This window comes from Pelmatolapia mariae, linkage group LG10_11 (genome assembly GCF_036321145.2).
Source record: "Pelmatolapia mariae isolate MD_Pm_ZW linkage group LG10_11, Pm_UMD_F_2, whole genome shotgun sequence".
Lineage (NCBI taxonomy): Eukaryota > Metazoa > Chordata > Actinopteri > Cichliformes > Cichlidae > Pelmatolapia > Pelmatolapia mariae.
This window is the reverse complement of record NC_086236.1, coordinates 71,837,453-71,855,340: the sequence shown is the minus strand read 5'-3', so window position 1 is coordinate 71,855,340 and position 17,888 is coordinate 71,837,453. Positions and strand designations below refer to the sequence as shown.

Genomic DNA, 17,888 nt, shown 5'->3' with positions numbered 1-17,888 from the left:
GTCCTTATTATTCTGGTTCTTAATTGCACCCCTGACGTTTCAATGACCTGATCTGAAGCATTATGTTGTGAATATACTGAACAACTACAGTTATCATTTCTCATCACTTTACATGTAGACATTTGACAACTACAAGATTTCTGTTAATACACATTTATACTGTAGACGTCATTTCTCTGATTGTCAGCGACTTCATGAGACACTCTGAGCATCAAACTACCTAAAAAGCAGAGTTCAAACCACAGTCAGGTTATATATTTGTTTTTCTCCTGCCTGTAGCTTTTCTGTGCATCTAGCCCAGTTTTGAAGAGATATCAGACTTCTCTTCAATATGTTGAAATTAAAAGTGCCAAAAAACATTTGAAAATTCAGCATCAATGTTTCCAAAAATCATGACCGGGTCATATTACTGAGCAGTTTGATACAGGAAGTTCTTTCTTTGTACGACACTACATCTGATGGTTTCATCACTCTGCAGGATAAACACTGCATCTTCCACTGATGAGCAGCTCATGCCAGCTAGCTGCATGCTAATTTCGGTTGGTGGATGAAGTTAGAAAGAAAGTAGTTCCTATAAGAAACTGTTCATAAAAGGTCTGTAGATTTTTTTGAGTAACAAGGTCATGATTTCTGGTTTGTTCAAATGCATTTTCCAGTACTCTGAGCACCACAACATGAGTTGCATTATATTAACGAGAAGGCGGACATCTCTGCAGCCGTCTCCAAACCTGGAAACACCAAGACAGCATTAAAGGGCAGAGGACACAGAGACACACAGAGTTTCATTTTAGGGGTGAACTGTCCTTTTGTGGCCGAAAAATTAAAAAAATTAAACTTTGCAGAAATTGCTTCTTTTTTTTTTTTAAGTATATAAAAAAAAAAAACCCACACAAAAACAATACCACGACAGCTATCAAGTATCTTCCATAAATGCTTTGATATGCTTTCCACTGGAGTATAAATGAGTTAAGCTGCCAGACTAGACTACAAATCTACCTGCTGTGCATAACTGGCAAAAAGCAGTGCGTGAAGCCAAAGCTACAAAGTCACACAAACCCCTCAATCTGACCGAGGTCCCAAAATCAGATCAAGGGATTTGCAAAGTCGGTAAAGCTTAGAGGAAAGAAAGAAAATTCAAAGCCCTTATGATCAGCTTTTAGGAGCAACACGGATCGGAGGACAGCTGACGGTCACAAGACTGCCGTATGAAGCATGTGAGCAGGAAAAACAAAACAAACTGCAGATGTTGCCTCTGAAGGCACGTCTGTATTTCTAATCGGTTAAACAGTCATGTCCAAAATCTACTGCAAATAGAAACAGAGCCTATTAATATATACTCTCTATATATGGCACCCAATCTATCAAAAAACAGTACCTTCTGCTGACATTTCCCCCCCCCCCCCCCCAGGTACAAAATAAATCTCTCCCATCATGATTAAACACATTCAAAGCCAAGAAGGACTTAACCAGACACATTACCCAATAATTCCCTTATTTCTTTAAACATTCCAAAAACATAATGAATACATTCGTTGGGGAGCGAGCCGTGTACATATATTCATCTCAAATACTTATTTTCTCTGTGTGCACCACAGCTGCCCGACAGCATCACATAGAAAACATATCAACACCCCGTTTGTTTAAGGCTAAGGTGAAAAAAACAAACAAAAAAACCTGAGCTTACATCGCTTTGGCTTTCTCTGGAGACTTTTCCTACAATATTTTATCCATAAATATAGCACAATACTGCTCCAAAAAATGTTTTAGTTGTAAACATTGGCTTTAAATAAAGAATTGATCTGTTTGATGGGAAACAAACATGATTAACAAACCCCAGAGGATCCATCCTCCTCTCGCCTGTACGGCTGTTTTCCTGATAGGGTCCACTAGCTGTGCGTGTTGAGTGTTGACAGCCTGGCCATTAAATGTGAAACCCCGTCTCGGATCGAAGCACAAGCCCTGGTCACTGGAGCTGTGTGTGCGTGTGTGTGTGTGTGCAAGCAGAGCGGAGAACAGCACGAGCAAACAGCAAACATGCAGTAAAATAAGCTGAATATACAAACTTGAAAGCTATATGTGAAAATCCTACGCCCTCAGCCGAAACCTCAAAGCAAATCTAACCCGCAGAATAATCTGAATACAAAATAAGACACAATCGTATAAAAAAATAAAGACAAACATCCCGATGGTAGAAAAATCATTCTCCCCTGTGGGCTGCAGGAGGTGCTGGGTTCAGGTGAGGTGCTGTCTGGTTTTTACATGATGGAGCAGTTCTCCGGCTTCATACGGCCCTGAGGAGGAGACAACAACAGGAATATTTGATTTTTGTTTAACAAAAACAACTATTTGTGTAGTTCGACACCAAATGCTTCATTTGAGGTCCTGATGCTTAGAATACAGATTAATAAAGGCGACTGTTTATTGTTAGTGAGTCTTTACGAGGCGTTAAAATGGGAGCTGTGGGGAAAACGAGCGCTGTGTTTCTGGACTGAAACTGTGCAGCTGAACTTTAGAAATGTCCTTTTTTAAAAGCCACATGTCTCAGTTTAAATCCGATTTCGGTTTCACCTCTTGCTACATTATCTTCTGAAGCATTTGGTAAATTGGGGGAAACAACCGTTAAAGTGAAATGAAAGAAGCCGTTTGTTCAGCCCTGAAGTGGTGGATGACTTGTGTTCATCATTCAGCATATTTAAAGTGTCTAGAGCAGGGGTGGGCATTTCCAGGTCTCGAGGGCCGGTGTCCTGCAGGTTTTAGATCTCACCCTGGGTCAAAACACCTGAATCAAATGATTAGTTCATTACCAGGCCTCTGGAGAACTATGGCCGTTTCTCAATGCCCAAGTACGCGAGTACGTGCTCGCGTTCTCGGTGAGTACGTACCCGCCGAGAACGCACAGGAGTACGTACCCGCCGAGAACGCGAGCACGGACTCATGGGCCGTTTCTCAATTCTCAAGTACGCGAGCACGGACTCGTGATTTGTACAGTCGGAACACCAGCGTACGTGATGATGTCACAGGTCCGGAGTTTTTACTGCCGTCCCCTCTTAATTTAACTGTAAGTAACATGTTATGAAGCTTAACTTTAATCACAGCCAAACCAGTTTACTCAGGAACAAATAAAACACTGAAATAAACCAAACATTAACATTTAGAAGTGATCTAAGTGACTTATATATCATTGTTAACCTCAGTAGTGAAACCTCTATTAATAAAAATAGTGTACATGTACATACGTGTACATACCTTAATAAGAACAAGCAGGTGAGATGTTAGAACGCTTTTATTTCTATTCTAGTGGACACTCAATACTATAGACAGCTGCTGGAGTTTCTTTAACCTGAGTAGTGAGAAGTCCGCGAGCGGTTTGGGGGGGGGGTGGAAACGATGTGCCGGGAGTCTGCTGTTGAGTTTTGGACGAAATGCATTCTGGGATATTTAGCTGTCCCAAGTCTACACCGATGCATTCTCGATAAAACGGGCGGATCGAGAACACATCCGGGACTTTTTCGCGTTCTCGGCGTGATGCGTACTTCGAATTGGAACAGTACTTGGTCTCCGACTGATGACGTATCACGAGTACACGAGAACGCAAGTACGCATATTGAGAAACGCCCTATAAGACATGTTGAGGAGGTCATTTAGCCATTTGAATCAGCTGTGTTGGATCAAGGACACATCTAAAACCTGCAGGACACCGGCCCTCGAGGCCTGGAATTGCCCAACCCTGGTCTAGAGTAACAGAGAGATTGATACAGATTGATGCATGTTCAAAGTCTCCATAAGCTTACTCTGCTCCACCACCAACACCACCTCCTACCTGCATCTAGGATTCTGCTGCTCTGAGCACCATCATGAGCAAATCCACACATATCCTGTTGTTTCTTATCACCTCAGTGTTTGCTTTGTCTTTGTTGTTTCTGTGATCATCATTGCACCTAATAATAATAATTCCCAGTCTGCACAGTTAAAAGTAACAGTTTTTTTGCTCATGTTTGATGTTTGGGAATCTGTCAAAATGCAGCGCAAAACAAAACTTTTCTGCGACTCTAAACTGCACTTTTTATCATAAAACAGTTCTCAGGAAATAGAGAGAGGGAGTATTTGCGATCTTGGATCCCATTTAAACCCCAATTTTGTTGATTAGTAATTAAATTAACTGCAGATGCCACATGCCAAAAGTCTGTTTCAGATGCTTAAACATCTTACAGTACAGCACTCCAAAACATGTGGAACATCTGGGCATTATTGTGGAACAGGAAACTCTAAATTTATAGATGAATAAGCAAAAAAAACCCACACATGCTGTCTGTTTTCTGTGCATAGTCGCTGCCAGCAATTTTAATCACTAATAGAACCAAATATTATATGCTTTTATCCTAAAACACAGTTATTAATGATGCTGTATAATTACTGCAGGGATGTTTTGACTGTGGAGTACCTGTCTGGGCTCATTGGTGCCCATGAAGTAGGAATGTCCTGGGAGGCCTTCAGCTAGACTGCTGCAACCACCGCCGCGCTCCTTCGGCTGCCCGCAGGAGTCGCAGATCACCTTGCGGCTGCGCAGGTTGTACTCGTTGTCTGCGCCACTTGTGCTGTGAGCTCCCTGCAGAGGGCAGCACACATCAGTTACTCAACTGCTGCTTGACTGCTTAGTGGTCAAGTTACTATAGACTGTATATAAAAGATGGACAGAGTGTTCAGGTCTGAAGAATGAAGCTTAAGCCTTAAACCTGCATCCGGTCAGCAGGGGGCGCCCCCTCTGGTCGCAAAAGGAAGTCGGATTGTTTTGAGTTTTATTTTATGATCTCGGTATTGTTTAATATATCATTTTTAAAATTAATACAGAATAAAAGAAGGTGGGGTTAAAGGCGTGGTTGCTTAGTGAGTAACATGATTCATGACGTAGAACGCTTTCCAACTTTTTCTGGAGTAACACAGGAGGAATTTACCATGTCATCATCTTCATCATCGTCATGGAACAGGGTGCGGGTCACTTTCCTCATGGCCATTTCCTGATGGCAAGTCAAATAAACTCAAGTCAGACACTGCAGTTAAAAAGAAGAAGAAAGAAACTTTACAATACAAAGTGAGTGAAGTCAGACCTCTCCATTAGCACTGATGAGGGAGGTCTGCAGCAGGTCGCCAGTACCCCAAGAGTTCTGGCTCTTCCACACCAGGTCAGTGGGTGGGTTGTGGGTTCCACCACCAGATGCAGCCCAGATCTGTAAAAGTCAAACATCAGAGAATTTGTAAACTATACTGAACCAGTGAAGGACTGAAAAAGGAAGCAAAAGGAATATCTGCGAGCTATTTTGTGCTTTTTGAGGTGATCATCTCAGTCAAATTTCTACTTGTCTTGATTTTCCTTTGATACATTTACACTTGTTGAAAACTGGAATACAACTTTACTGTTTTGGGGCTTTTATTGATTGTGTTTGCAACAACGACTGCTGGTTGTTTGTAACCATGATGGATTCCACGTGTGTCACCCATTCTGCTCATTTTCAGCTCCATATTTTTATTCTTCAACTCTGCCAGAGAAGCTTTCGACGATTTCCAGCTTAACACGTATTAAATCTCATATTGAGCTTTTTTTTTTTTTGGTGCAGACCTTCATTTCATGCATGCACCAGTTTGTCCTTATATCACTTTGTTTTTACTTCATTTATACATAACTGGTCTCTCTAAACTGCTAAAATGTTTGTGAAGGATTAAACAGAAATTCTTGTGTTGACATTCAGTGTTTTCCATCTTTCATTCACAACATTTTGAGCCACTGGCAGGAATGGTGAGAAGTAATTCATCACAACTTGACAAAAACAAAAATGGCACCTTCGAAGCATCGCAGCATCATTAGTGTCCAAACATATTCACAGAGTCTTTAAAAAGAGGCAAAGAAAGGAAGAAGGCTTGGTGTAACTTACAGTCACAGTCCCGCCGGCCTTCAGAGTGAACTTGTGGGGAAACTTGTAGATGATTGGGGTTGAATTCCCAACCTGTCTCTTCACCTGCCAATTGGCCAGTGATTGGTCCTGCACAAGAGAAAGTTGGAGAATGATGATTAGGCAGAGTCACAAATAATCCACCTAAAGACACTGGAAATATTTTTTATAGCAGAGATGGGGGAACTCCAGGCCTCAAGTACCGGCGTCCTGCAGGTTTTAGATGTGTCCTTGATCCAACACAGCTGATTCAAATGGTTAAATGACCTCCTCAACACGTCTTGAAGTTCTCCAGAGGCCTGGTAAATAACTAATCATTTGACTCAGGTGTGTTGACCCAAGGTGAGATCTAAAACCTGCAGGACACTGGCCCTCGAGGCCTGGAGTTCCCCACCCATTTCGGTGTGCTTGTATAGTAATGCACAATCTCAGCTACCTCATCAGCCTTGTTGCTGAGACGGATGTATCTTCCCTCCATATCAACCTCGTCCACCGTGATGCGTCCACTGGCCGAGGCTTGCTGACTGATGCGAGTCTTGGTCACAGTGTTTCCTGTCACGCTGGAGGTCTCGCTGTCATTGTCGTTGAGGCGGCGCTTCTTTGAGACGCTCATCCCAGAGGAGTTGCGGCTGCTGGAGGCAGCGGCGGAGGAGGAGTGGTGCACCCGAGTGGTCTGGGAGTGGCCTGAGCCAGAGGTCCGCGACACCGTGACTTTTGTGGGTGGAGGACTGGGTGACAGACGCAGCCTGGGGAAAGATGGTGGGAGAGGATACATACGAGGTGAGTGAGTGTGCAAATGCACCTGCTGGTTCAGTGCCAGGATTACATCCTTACTGCTCTGGTACTCCGTCAAACCTCATCAGGTTAAAGACGGTCAACGGCCTCGTGTCATAATCGCCATATAATTATATCTCTCACTGATTCTGCACCTTGTTCGCCGTTTGTTTTTTTATGATATTAACAGACTGTGGTACCAACACCAACAACACCCTGAACTCATATGCTCCCATATCGTCCTTTTTACTTTATATGTTGTATACTATAAAGAAATAAAACTCGTGCCCAACACCATGAAATTATCAGAAAACTGTTTCCCAAGGTCACAGATAAAGTGAGCAGCAGGGTCATTTTCTCATAAACCTCTATACAGTTTGCCTTGTTTTCATAATCACACATGCTGCCCCCTGCTGGCCATCAGAAATAATACAGTTTTTCTGCACGTTATTAATGGGTTTTGTTTTTTTATTTCATATTTAGAAAAGCTTTGTTTCTGGTGCAAGCTCTTCACATTACTGTTTAAACACGGGCTATCTCAGATTTCAGTGCTTAATACACCAACATGTTTAAAAGAATAACATTTTAACAACAAGGGCGATGATAGCAACAGAGAGGACAAGGATAAAGAGTTATTATATAGAGCAATGGCTGCCACTGCTGCATGCATGTTTGTGTGGACGTGGAGTCGGAGGCAGCAGTTTTTGGATTGTGATACAAACGGCTGCAATGAAACAGATTTATTCCAGGATGAAATGCGGCTCTAAACTCTGTCTGTTAGCACCTCTCCACAAGAGACTCATGTCAAGACATTCAGGTCAGCCCTTCATAAGGAGGAGCTGATGGTTGAGCTGTATTGGCTGGATAGCAGTAGGTTACCTACAGTGACATTAAAGCCACATTAATTTTGATTTGTCATTAGAAAAAAAACAGGCCCAAATCACATTTGAAGAATATTTGAGTTCTGCTCTTCAAACTCTCATGAAAAACTGTCATGAAAAATCTGAGTCAAATAAGAGGAAAATGAACAATATATAAACTGAATGAAACAAATTGAGCTCCCATGCAGATATTTGTGACTGTAAATATACTTTGGTCAGTCACGTTTCACCGGCGTTGCTGGCTGCATGCCATTAACTTTCTCTTCTCTTTACCTTAGTTATGTTTTGTCCTGTCTGTCGTCTCTTTGTCCCTTTTTCCTCTTGTGTTTTCTTCTTATCCCAAACAGATGGCCGCCCCTCCCTGAGCCCGTTTCTGCTGGAGCTTTCTTCCCTTTGAAAGGAAGCTTTTTTTTCCCTTCCTACTGTTGCCAAGTGTGCCCTGTGATACGAGTGGCAACCTGTCCAAGGTGTACCCTACGACCCTCCCTCTGTGGGTGTGGATAAGTACTTGGATTCCTATGTGTCCCTGAAACTCAGCTGTTGTTGGTAGTTAATTAAAGCCAGTTTGGCATTTTTCTTGGTTTTTGTTTACTTTATATATCACGTCACGATGGACCTCACAATAGTTACACGCCCGTACTGAATGCACTGATAAACACACTTCATATTTATAATAACATTCTACTTGCATGAGTCCTTGTGATATTTGTTTCCTCCGCACAATCAGCCAACAGTCACGCTGGGTGATGAAGTAAGGCTCACTGTTGGCATTTCAGCTCGACCAAATGCTGCGGTGCGTGGTGAAATCATTTTTTATGGACCTGACGAGGTGTTTAAGGGCATGGTTTTAAAATAGAAATAGTACTCTCCTCAAAGTTAGAAGGACTCTATTTACACCCTCGTTATGCTAAAAAAGAAAAAAAGGAAAAAAGAAAGACAAACAGCCTCGAAGCAAAAGCACCAAAAACAAAATGAACCAAAGACTGGTCCACAGGTGTCCACCTGCAGGATGGCAGTGACTCTAATTGGTTACTTATTACACTGCTTGGAGCACAGAAGTCCTCACCGAGGTTATGGAGCACTGGGTTCAGTTTTCACTCGTTATCCCCACAAACCAATTTTTCACTGACTTGTTAGTGCTCCCTCTTTTCCCATAACAACTTCTGGCCTTGTGGGCATCTACGTGGGTGTAGAGCTGTTTTACAAACAACCTCACCTCTCCTCCTCTCCCTCCAGCAGCTTCCTGTAAGCATTGATCTCCATGTCCAGGGCCAGTTTGATGTCCAGCAGCTCCTGGTACTCATCCAGCTGCTGCTGCATCCGGGCTCGGATCTCAGTGATATCCCGATCTTTGTCCTCCAGCCGTCGCCTCATCAGGTCGCGCTCGCGTGTCAGAGCCTCCTCAAGCTCCCGCGTCTTGGCCTCACTTGCCGACAGCTGATTCAGAGAGAAGACACACAAAGGCCGCCCAGTTACATTTTCACCACTGCTTTGTTTTGGATCCGAGAAATCCACCTGATGGTTAACAATCCACTGACACGCTGCGAGTGGAAGTACCTGTTTCTGCAGCTTGCTCAGCTGGCCTGACAGGCTCTCCATTCGGATCCGGGTCTGCTGCAGCTCTTCATGGGCAGCTCCCACCAAGTTGCTGTTCCTGTCAGCTGACTGACGGGCATTTTCCAACTGACGGGCAGAGAGAAGAGGCAGTCAGCTCCCAGCAGGGCTCAACTACAGCAGAAAAACTACACTGCTTCAGTCTGACCTTCTTAATAAAGCTCGAATGAACAAACCCAAATAAAGTTATTTCAAAGTAATGGGATGAAGGAGCATTACTTATAAAAAAAAAAAAAACTAAACCACAAGGCCGGCCATAACCACCGTCACAGTAAAAGGACAGTTCACCCTTTGGTCTGTAGTGCTTTAAATCCATCTGGGTTTTTTTGTACGAGTTGCTCAGTTTTGGAGATATCAGCTGTTACAATGTTGATCTTTCCATCTAATGAAACTGAATAACACTCACCTCGTGGTGCTGAAAAGGTAAAAAGAATGAAGTATAATAAAATGTAACAACCAAAAAAAATGTGTCTTTTTCCAGAAACAGAGTTTCCTTCTATCTACCAACATCCGACAGTTAAAAGCTCGCCAGCATAGCCGCTGGATCTGTGCAGGAAACAAACTGTTCAGAGCATCTGAAAAAAATACTCCTACCTCGTGTCACACCTGGAGTTCAAAGGGGATTTTTTTCTCATAGTGTTGCACTAAAGTAACTGTTACTGACCACATGGATGTTATTTTCATATCAACAGGTGTTTTCTACAAACAGGTTTTCTTTCAACTTACTGTTAAGATCAATTTCTGCGACTGCAGAGCCCTCCGTTATCTGTGTGTGTGTGTGTGTGTGTGTGTGTGTGTGTGTGTGTGTGTGTGTGTGTGTTACAGAAATTTGTAAAGGTAAAGCTTAAAGTTGCAAATTATGTTGAAAATTGGAACATTAAAATGTGATTTTTTTCAATATCACTAATAACAAAAAAGTACAATATATATCCATTAAAAAAATTTATTAGAATTTTAATTTTTTTTTTAGCCCTAAGCATCTTACTGTTTTGTTCTTGGATGTCAAAGTTCATACAGGAGTGGGAATGTAATGTCCTCTTTTTATCTTCGTTCACAAAATCAGCAAAAACTTCTTCTACCATTTTCTAAGAAACAAAAATGATCTGTTTCATAGCTAACAAAAGCAAAGAGATCTAAATCCTACAATCTGTTGCAAACGTCTCCGACACATTTCTCAGATGTTTTATTTAGTTGCTGATCAGTATGAGGATACTCCACCTCTGCCTGTGTACAGGCCACGCTGTGTCATTTCTTTTAGTGTGAAAAGAAAAAAAATTGTACAGTTTGGCCATAAATGTTTACATCCTGTCATAATGTTACAAGCATGAGCATCTCATCACAGGTAGATATACCCTTCCTTCTCCACAGTGATGCGATTGGTGGGTAAAAAAAACAAAACAAAACAAAAAAACAGGTTGGACCATGACAACATAGACGGAAAGCCTTACAGGCCAGATTAAAAAAAAAATTATGTTTCATTTTGGCTTCGCTTTTAATGAATATACTTGTACACATAAATGAAGCATTTTTGTATACTAAGATGCTGACAAATGAATTCTTTGAATTGTATGAAGTGAAAATTATGTCATACTTTGACTCTAGGTGGTGATAGAACTGTTTTTCCCAGGCAGAGAGCAAATTACCTTGGAGTTGTAGGTCTTCTCGATTTCCTCCTTGTAGAGGCGGACCTGCTCCTCGTGCTGGGCTCTAAGGTCAATCAGAGCCTCGGCGAGCTTGCTGTCGAACTCCTGCTGCCGCCCGCTGTCAATCTCCACCATGCGGGACTCAAACCGACGCTTGGAATCACGCAGCTCCTGCAGACAACAGAGGAGACGGTGTAAGATACAAAAACATGTAAACTCAGCGTGGCAGTCCCCATCCTTGTTTGCTTTTGTCACGCAACTTGTATGAATGATGCTTGAAAAAGACTGATCCGTACTGATGTTTGGTTCATGCACCATAAACAATAAACTGCCCTTGTCAATTACTGTAATTGTATTAATTAATTGGTTGCCGTGCACAAATTCTTTGTTCAGAGGGCCAGAGCTCCAACAGAAAACAAATCTTCAAGATATTCCTCATTATCTCTACATTTGGAAAAAGTACAAAATTGCCAACTTTGGGAATGAACATTTCAGCTCTATTATGGCACCATTATATCTGCTCTTTTGTGCAGACTTCAGTCTGTTCTGCATTACTAGAAGGAGAAGAAACAGCTCTGAGACAGATCTGAAGGGAAACATGCAAAAACAACAAGTAGGTGGTTGGAAGCAAATCAATATCCTGTGGAAAAGATGAAAAGTAGGACAGATTACTGAGACAGCTCTGTAAAAATAGAAGTGCTAAGGTGAAGAGCAGGAACCTCGTTGTAGATGTTCTTCTGGAACTCCAGCTCCTCCTTCAGGGTCTGCAGGCGGTTCTCGGCGTCCACTCTCCTCAGCATCTCATCCTGCAGCTGCCTCTTGGCATCAGCCAAGTTTACTTCCAACTGGGAAGGAGGCACAAAGAGAGAAACGAGATGAGAGAAATGATTTTTAGACGAAGCATGTAAGCACACAAAAAGAGATCTAATACAGAACAAGGTCCAATCAGTGCTGCTTAATCTGTGAGCCTCTCTTAAAGAAAAACCTTTAGTTCCTTGGTTTGGCCAGTAGGTGGAGCAAGGCCACAACCTCAGGAGTAACGTTCATTGATAAAACAAATAGCAAAAGATGCAATTTTGTCTGTCTCACCTCCACATCCTCATTCATAATCAGCTGCTGGAGGGTTTACATAAAATTACCAACTCCACTGGGGTATTTCTGCTTCGAGATCAGCACCACACAGACAGCCAAAGTGGCTCTGCACTCCTCTGACTGCTGTTCAGCTGATAAATAGCTTTAAACAATCCGTGCAGGTCTGCAGATATTAAAGAGTGACTCCTGCTTTATCAGTGCAAAATGGGCAGTAAATATCCATGCAGCCTACACGGACATCTCTCTTTCATTTGCAAATTTCAGGCTAAGCTTCAAACCACAGTCTACTTCTTTGCCTATCAAATCGCAGCTCAAGGGGGCGGGACAGAACGCACATTGGTGTTTGTGGGATTTTCCCCATTTGAGACCACGAATAAACCACTTCTGAGAGGTACGCTAAACCACAGGACCACAAGGCTTTCACTGTCTTTCATTAATGTAGAGTCAACTCTTTGTTGTTAGAAGTGTAGTTTTAACGCTGAAGCATCAAAGTAAAAGAAGAAAAAAAACTGAGCAGTAAATAACAAACAATTCAGACTCCATATAATGAAATGTACTCTTCCTGCCCACGTTAACCATGTAAGACTTAAGTTTGAAAATGTCTTACCTTCGCCAGCTGGGCCTTGAGGTCCTTCACCTCTGCCTCCAGGGTTCGCTTCTCCCCCAAGGCAGTGCTGAGGGCAGCATCTTTGGAGTTGAGCAGGGCTTCTAGGTCCCTCAACCTGACCAGAGCTGCCTCCAGGTCAGACTCCTTCTTGGTGTTCCTGTGAAGATAAGGATGACAGGATGTGGACGTTAGTTTGTAGATTCTTTGGTACTTTGTGTCATTGTTATGTATTCTAACTGTGCCCATCATATCCCTGCTGATAAATGTAATTTTCTTTCCCCATAGACAAGCATTTTATCAGCCTTACTGGAGCACTGCAAGTGGCCACATCCAGTACTGAGAAATGAAGCGAATCAACAAATGCCAAAAACTGCAGTTCCGCTAACCGCCACTTGAGGCTGGTCCTGAAAGTGAGTCGATCCCCACAGATTCTCATGTTACAGAAATAAACACGTTAGCTCTCCATCCTCTCATCTAAACACAGTCACATTAGGTCTAACAGCCTCTTATAATCTAAATCATTTTAAAAAAGGTGCAGCTGTGTTAGAGGTGCTATATAAAACAAAGTTGCCTTGCCATCCATGAAACGGTTTTTATAAGTGACCCATAGAGCTGGGCGATAGAACGATAACGATATGTATTGCGAAATAACTTTTTTTCGATAGAAAAATTTAACTATTGCAATAGACCTCATCTCTCTTGCTCTCTTAAAAAAAAGAAAAAAAAGAACAGCCAATCCAAATTAAGTAGTGCAGAGCCTAACCAATCACAGCCGCAGCGTCACGTCACGTGACTTGTTACGTACAGCACAAGTGCCAAGCCGCACATGTGTATTTGTTTGGGAAGCAGTCAGCCGCCGTGCCGCCCGGGTAATGGAGGAAATGAGTTTGCCGACTAGAGAAAAATCAACCGAGAGCATGAGCGAAGGTTACCGAAGAGAAAACAGATGATGGTTCCAATGCCGGAGAGATTGTCGAACGGAAGGGCCATAGAAGTTCCGTAGTGTGAAGGTATTTCGGCTATTTCAAGTCTGACAATAAACAGAGTAACGTGCACTGTAAATTGTGCCGAAAGCAAGTCTGGAAATACAATAAACCGGTGCATGCTCAATCTCTGACTGAAAGCGCTAATTCGTCATTCGGCTTTTGTCAGACTAAAGTTTATATATAAGGGTGTATATGAAGAATGTTCAGTTAGCATCTTTATTTTAAAACTGTTTGAAAAGCTAAGCTATACAACAAGGAGAGATTGAGAATTTCCTTTTAGTTCTCAGTTTATTTGATATTGACAAAAGTTTGTCTGTTCTTCTGTAAAACAAACTAAGATTTATTTTTAGAATTAATATTTTGTTTCTAAGTGGAATTGACAATTTAGTAGTCTGTTTTGTTTGTTCTATTTTGAAACTTAAATGCTTTAGCGGCTGCCTTTTGTGTAGTTTGCAATATTTGCCTTTATTTATCTGAAACTGAAGTCTCATGTTCCTTAAGTACATCTACCCTGTTAAACTTATTATGGGAAATAAATATTTAAATTAAAACAAGCTGCTGATTATTTCACATTTTACTTGTGAGCAATGGCACATTTAAATCTTACAAATATAGTTATTTGGCTTATATCGTGATATATATCGTTATCGCCTGAAATGAAAAAAACATATCGTGATATGAAAAAATCTTATATCGCCCAGCTCTAGTGACCCAAGAAAAAAAAAAGGAGAAATAAATAAGAGAACAAATATAAATGCTTTCTATAAATCAACTTCTCCATTTGGAGAAGGTGAAAGAAGGTCCTCACCACAAATCCTTCCATGTAACAGAAGGTCACAGGCATAACATTAAATTCAACATATTTTTTTTTATTAGGCCATTTATTTCTATATGTATTTATTTAGCTGTCCACTGGTTTATTACCCTTAAAACTCAATTTTGTCTTCCATATAATTTAATAATAGTGTTTTTTCCCCAGATAATTTGAATTCTCGTCCATCAGTTAATGTATTTGGTAACTTGCAGTATAGATTTCCTGTTAGCTTCCATTCAGGTTAAAATCTACAAAGTTATAAAAGGAGAATCTGTTCTTTATCTGTGCCGAGCGATAAGTAGCACCAAAGTACACGGCAGCGAGAGAAGCTGTGGATGACACGCTGTGCTGTGCTGTTATTGGACTCCCAAACTACACATGAACTTCTCTCTGAGACAACCTGTGGCGTTTTAAGAGAACTCGTGTTTGTTCAGAGAACTGTGTGAGGGAAAAAATAAAAGAAATCTTGGAACTGCCTGTGGAAAAACTATATATTTCCAGCACAACATGAAGACAGGGGACGGGTTGGAGAGAGGCTCATGCACGACTGAGGAGGAAATGGGCTCCCTATTATTCTATTTGGCCCTGTGGGCCAGGCTTCATTGTCACTAATAATGACCATCTGCTGCAGGAGAAGGCTTCCAGGCTGCTCACACAGACCTCAGAGTCCTCTAGTCATGGACTGCAGGCCGTTAGGAAAGCCAGTGTATGGAGAAGCAGGCAAAAAGACACACAGATACCCCACAGAAGAGTGAACTGACGGATATAAACTCCAAAGCGAAAATGCGCCAGTTTATGACACAGCAATCAATATCCATTACTGCTTTCAATAAAACCCAGGACTTCTTTTTAAGAGGATGAAAGCGAAACTTTGTTTTCCTGAAAAAAAAGAGCCAAAACAAACAGCAGGTCAACCGAAAAAACATGCATCACAGGCAGAAAGCTGAAAACTGAAGCGGATTTAGGAAAAAAAAAAAAAAAAAGGAGCCTACAAGACTGATTATTGTTCAGATTTAAAAATAATTTTTTTAAAAGGGAAAAGAAAAAGAAGCAGGAGAAGGAGGAGGAGGACAAGGAGGAGGGCCGCCCAGTTTCTGATGGGCCCAAATCAAATCAGCGTCCTGGCTCGGCCTGCTCACAAACACACACATACGCAGCTCAGGGAAGAAAGCAGAGACTGCATTCACATGCACTTTATCACACGTGCTCTTTAAATAACCCTCTGGGAAAAAAATAACCATCAAAATTCTACATCACATTTTTTTTTTTATTGTTGCTCATGAACACAGCATTTCATTCTTTACGAACAGCTGATGAATCAAAGCAGATTTTTCAGATCTGTTGGTGAACTGGTGGTGTTTTTTGTTTTGTTTGTTTTGTTAATATTAATAAAGATATTATTGAACTAAGCACTGAAGTGCCTGATGTTCAGACCACACATCGGTTTCTATAAACATCACAAATATTTGCTGGAGTTAAAAGCCTTGCTCATGGGCAGCTTGCCTTTCTGCCTTTCTTTGAATCAACCTCTGTTTGTTAATAGATATGACTGCACGAGAGTAGGAAGGAAGAACGATATCGGTTCCTACTTATGTGTTGCAACTATTTATCATATTTGACTTGTCAAAGAATGACTTCATGGCTCAGGTGTAGTGCAGTACAAAATGCACTATTAACACCTACAACAGTTGTTGGACCAACAAAGTTATTGCCTCATTCAGACGTGTCAGTCATCACAGAGCTTCAAGCTTCTCTCACTAGACAGATTAGTAACTCGTGTAAAAAGAGATGTGACAACTGCTATAAAATGTCTTAATGGCTTATATTGTTGTGACTGTAATAACAATAATATAGCTTAACAACATAAGGAGGTGCCATGCTCCTCGAGGCTCATATAAGTCTATGCGATGGAAACTCATTTACTAAAGTCGCTGCTTTATGTTATTGTGGGATATTTTAAATTCACCGCAATTCTCATTAACATACCCAGTACACGTCTATAAAAAAAAAAGAAAAATAACCCAAACATGCCTGTAATGAGAGAAGGAGACAATGAGAGGTGTGTTTTTCATTTCACTTATGAATTCATTTGTTTACAGCTTGAGATAAACATTACCAGAAAGTATACAGCTCTTTGTCTGGATGTTAATATTCTCTCCAATGGACCGTTTTAACAGTGTGACTCTGCAGCAGACGAGTGTGTGTGTGTGTGTGTGTGTGTGTGTGTGTGTGTGTGTGTGTGTGTGTGTGTCTGTCTGTCTGTCTCTGCTGTGACATTCATTAAGGCTAATGGGCCCAGTGGATCAGCTTCAGCAGTGAATTAATGGATAGATGTGCCTCTACTGTATCAACATGCTGCTTTGCAGTTTGTATTCTCCTCATACATAAAAGAATAAGAAAAGCTTACAGCTAAAAGACTTGCAGGCTGAGTGTTTGATATTGTGACTTTATACTATAACTAGATTATATATGAACTGGGGTGATTGTTAAGATGTTGGGTCACCCTGTGCAACTAAGTTGTCACAAGTCTACTGAAAGTAGTGCTCTTGTTTTGTTCTGGTTTTAATCCCTCGTAGACACAAATAAAAGCAGGTCAGTGCTGACAGGATCCACGCTGATGTTTAAAAAAAAAAAAAAGCAATGATGATTTTTTTTCCCAGTTTGTTTGTTTTTGAGATCCTCAAAATCAAAAACTTCTTACTTAATGTGAACAAATAATAAAATTAAAAATAATTTGACATAACAGATCCCAGGTCCCTGATATCTGTCAATGGCATTTAAATGTTGATATGAGTCAACAAAGCCAATAATGGCTCGGTATATTTTGAAATGTATATAATACATTCAAATAAAATGTTTGATTAAAAGGAGAAAAGGGATGGAGTACAGACGTTACAGAAAAAGAAAGCATTTTTAAACTATGTACAGTTTGACTACGTCCATCCCTCCTTCCAAAGAAAGGTTCTTTCTTGCAAACAGCTCAAATTCCTGACATTCACATTCCTTCAAGCAGACACTAAATAGGGCACAGCAGGGGAAAAACTCAGGAGGTCACGAGCACACGCCATCCATCATGTAACGTACGGGTCCATGGCTTAACCTCTCGGCACCTTCCTATAAAAAGGGAGACCAGCTCCAACACGGACACACATGTGGTGGTGTTGATGTTTTTATTATTACCACCCTCATTAGGTGTCCTTAAATCATTTAGCGACTCCTCATACTGTATGAATGGAGGCATATACACCCAAACCAGGCCAAAAGGATTGTTTCTAATCAAAACAGTTAAAATGTATGTTCTTGATCACGGTTAAGTCTTGTTTGATTGTTATTGATTTAACGACGGCCCTATTTTGTCTCTGATAAGCTGACTACATGTGAATGCAGTGTCCTTTGACTTTCAGTCACATCCAGCCAATGTGCTCAACCTAAGGTTTCAAAACGTGACCAATGGCTGATTTCACCGTGTCGCCATCTTTTATATACAGGCTGGAGATCAAAGTCTGCAGGCTGGATGTGGCAGACTGAATTT

General features: G+C 41.3%; 1 protein-coding gene across 1 annotated transcript in view; it reads right to left on the bottom strand.

The window, feature by feature from the left end:
• Nucleotides 1-1,416: 1,416 nt before the first annotated feature.
• Nucleotides 1,417-17,888, bottom strand: part of LOC134635994 (lamin-A) — a 40,462-nt gene continuing 23,990 nt past the window's right edge. Inside the window, exons 4-14 of the mRNA XM_063485722.1 lie at nt 12,557-12,713; nt 11,577-11,702; nt 10,858-11,028; nt 9,158-9,283; nt 8,817-9,037; nt 6,382-6,691; nt 5,928-6,035; nt 5,106-5,225; nt 4,953-5,015; nt 4,442-4,606; nt 1,417-2,291 (exon numbers count right to left, since the gene is read on the bottom strand). Of these exons, the coding sequence (XP_063341792.1) occupies nt 2,256-2,291; nt 4,442-4,606; nt 4,953-5,015; nt 5,106-5,225; nt 5,928-6,035; nt 6,382-6,691; nt 8,817-9,037; nt 9,158-9,283; nt 10,858-11,028; nt 11,577-11,702; nt 12,557-12,713 (1,603 nt within the window). The 3' untranslated portion in view covers nt 1,417-2,255. The remainder of the gene's footprint in view (nt 2,292-4,441; nt 4,607-4,952; nt 5,016-5,105; nt 5,226-5,927; nt 6,036-6,381; nt 6,692-8,816; nt 9,038-9,157; nt 9,284-10,857; nt 11,029-11,576; nt 11,703-12,556; nt 12,714-17,888) is intronic.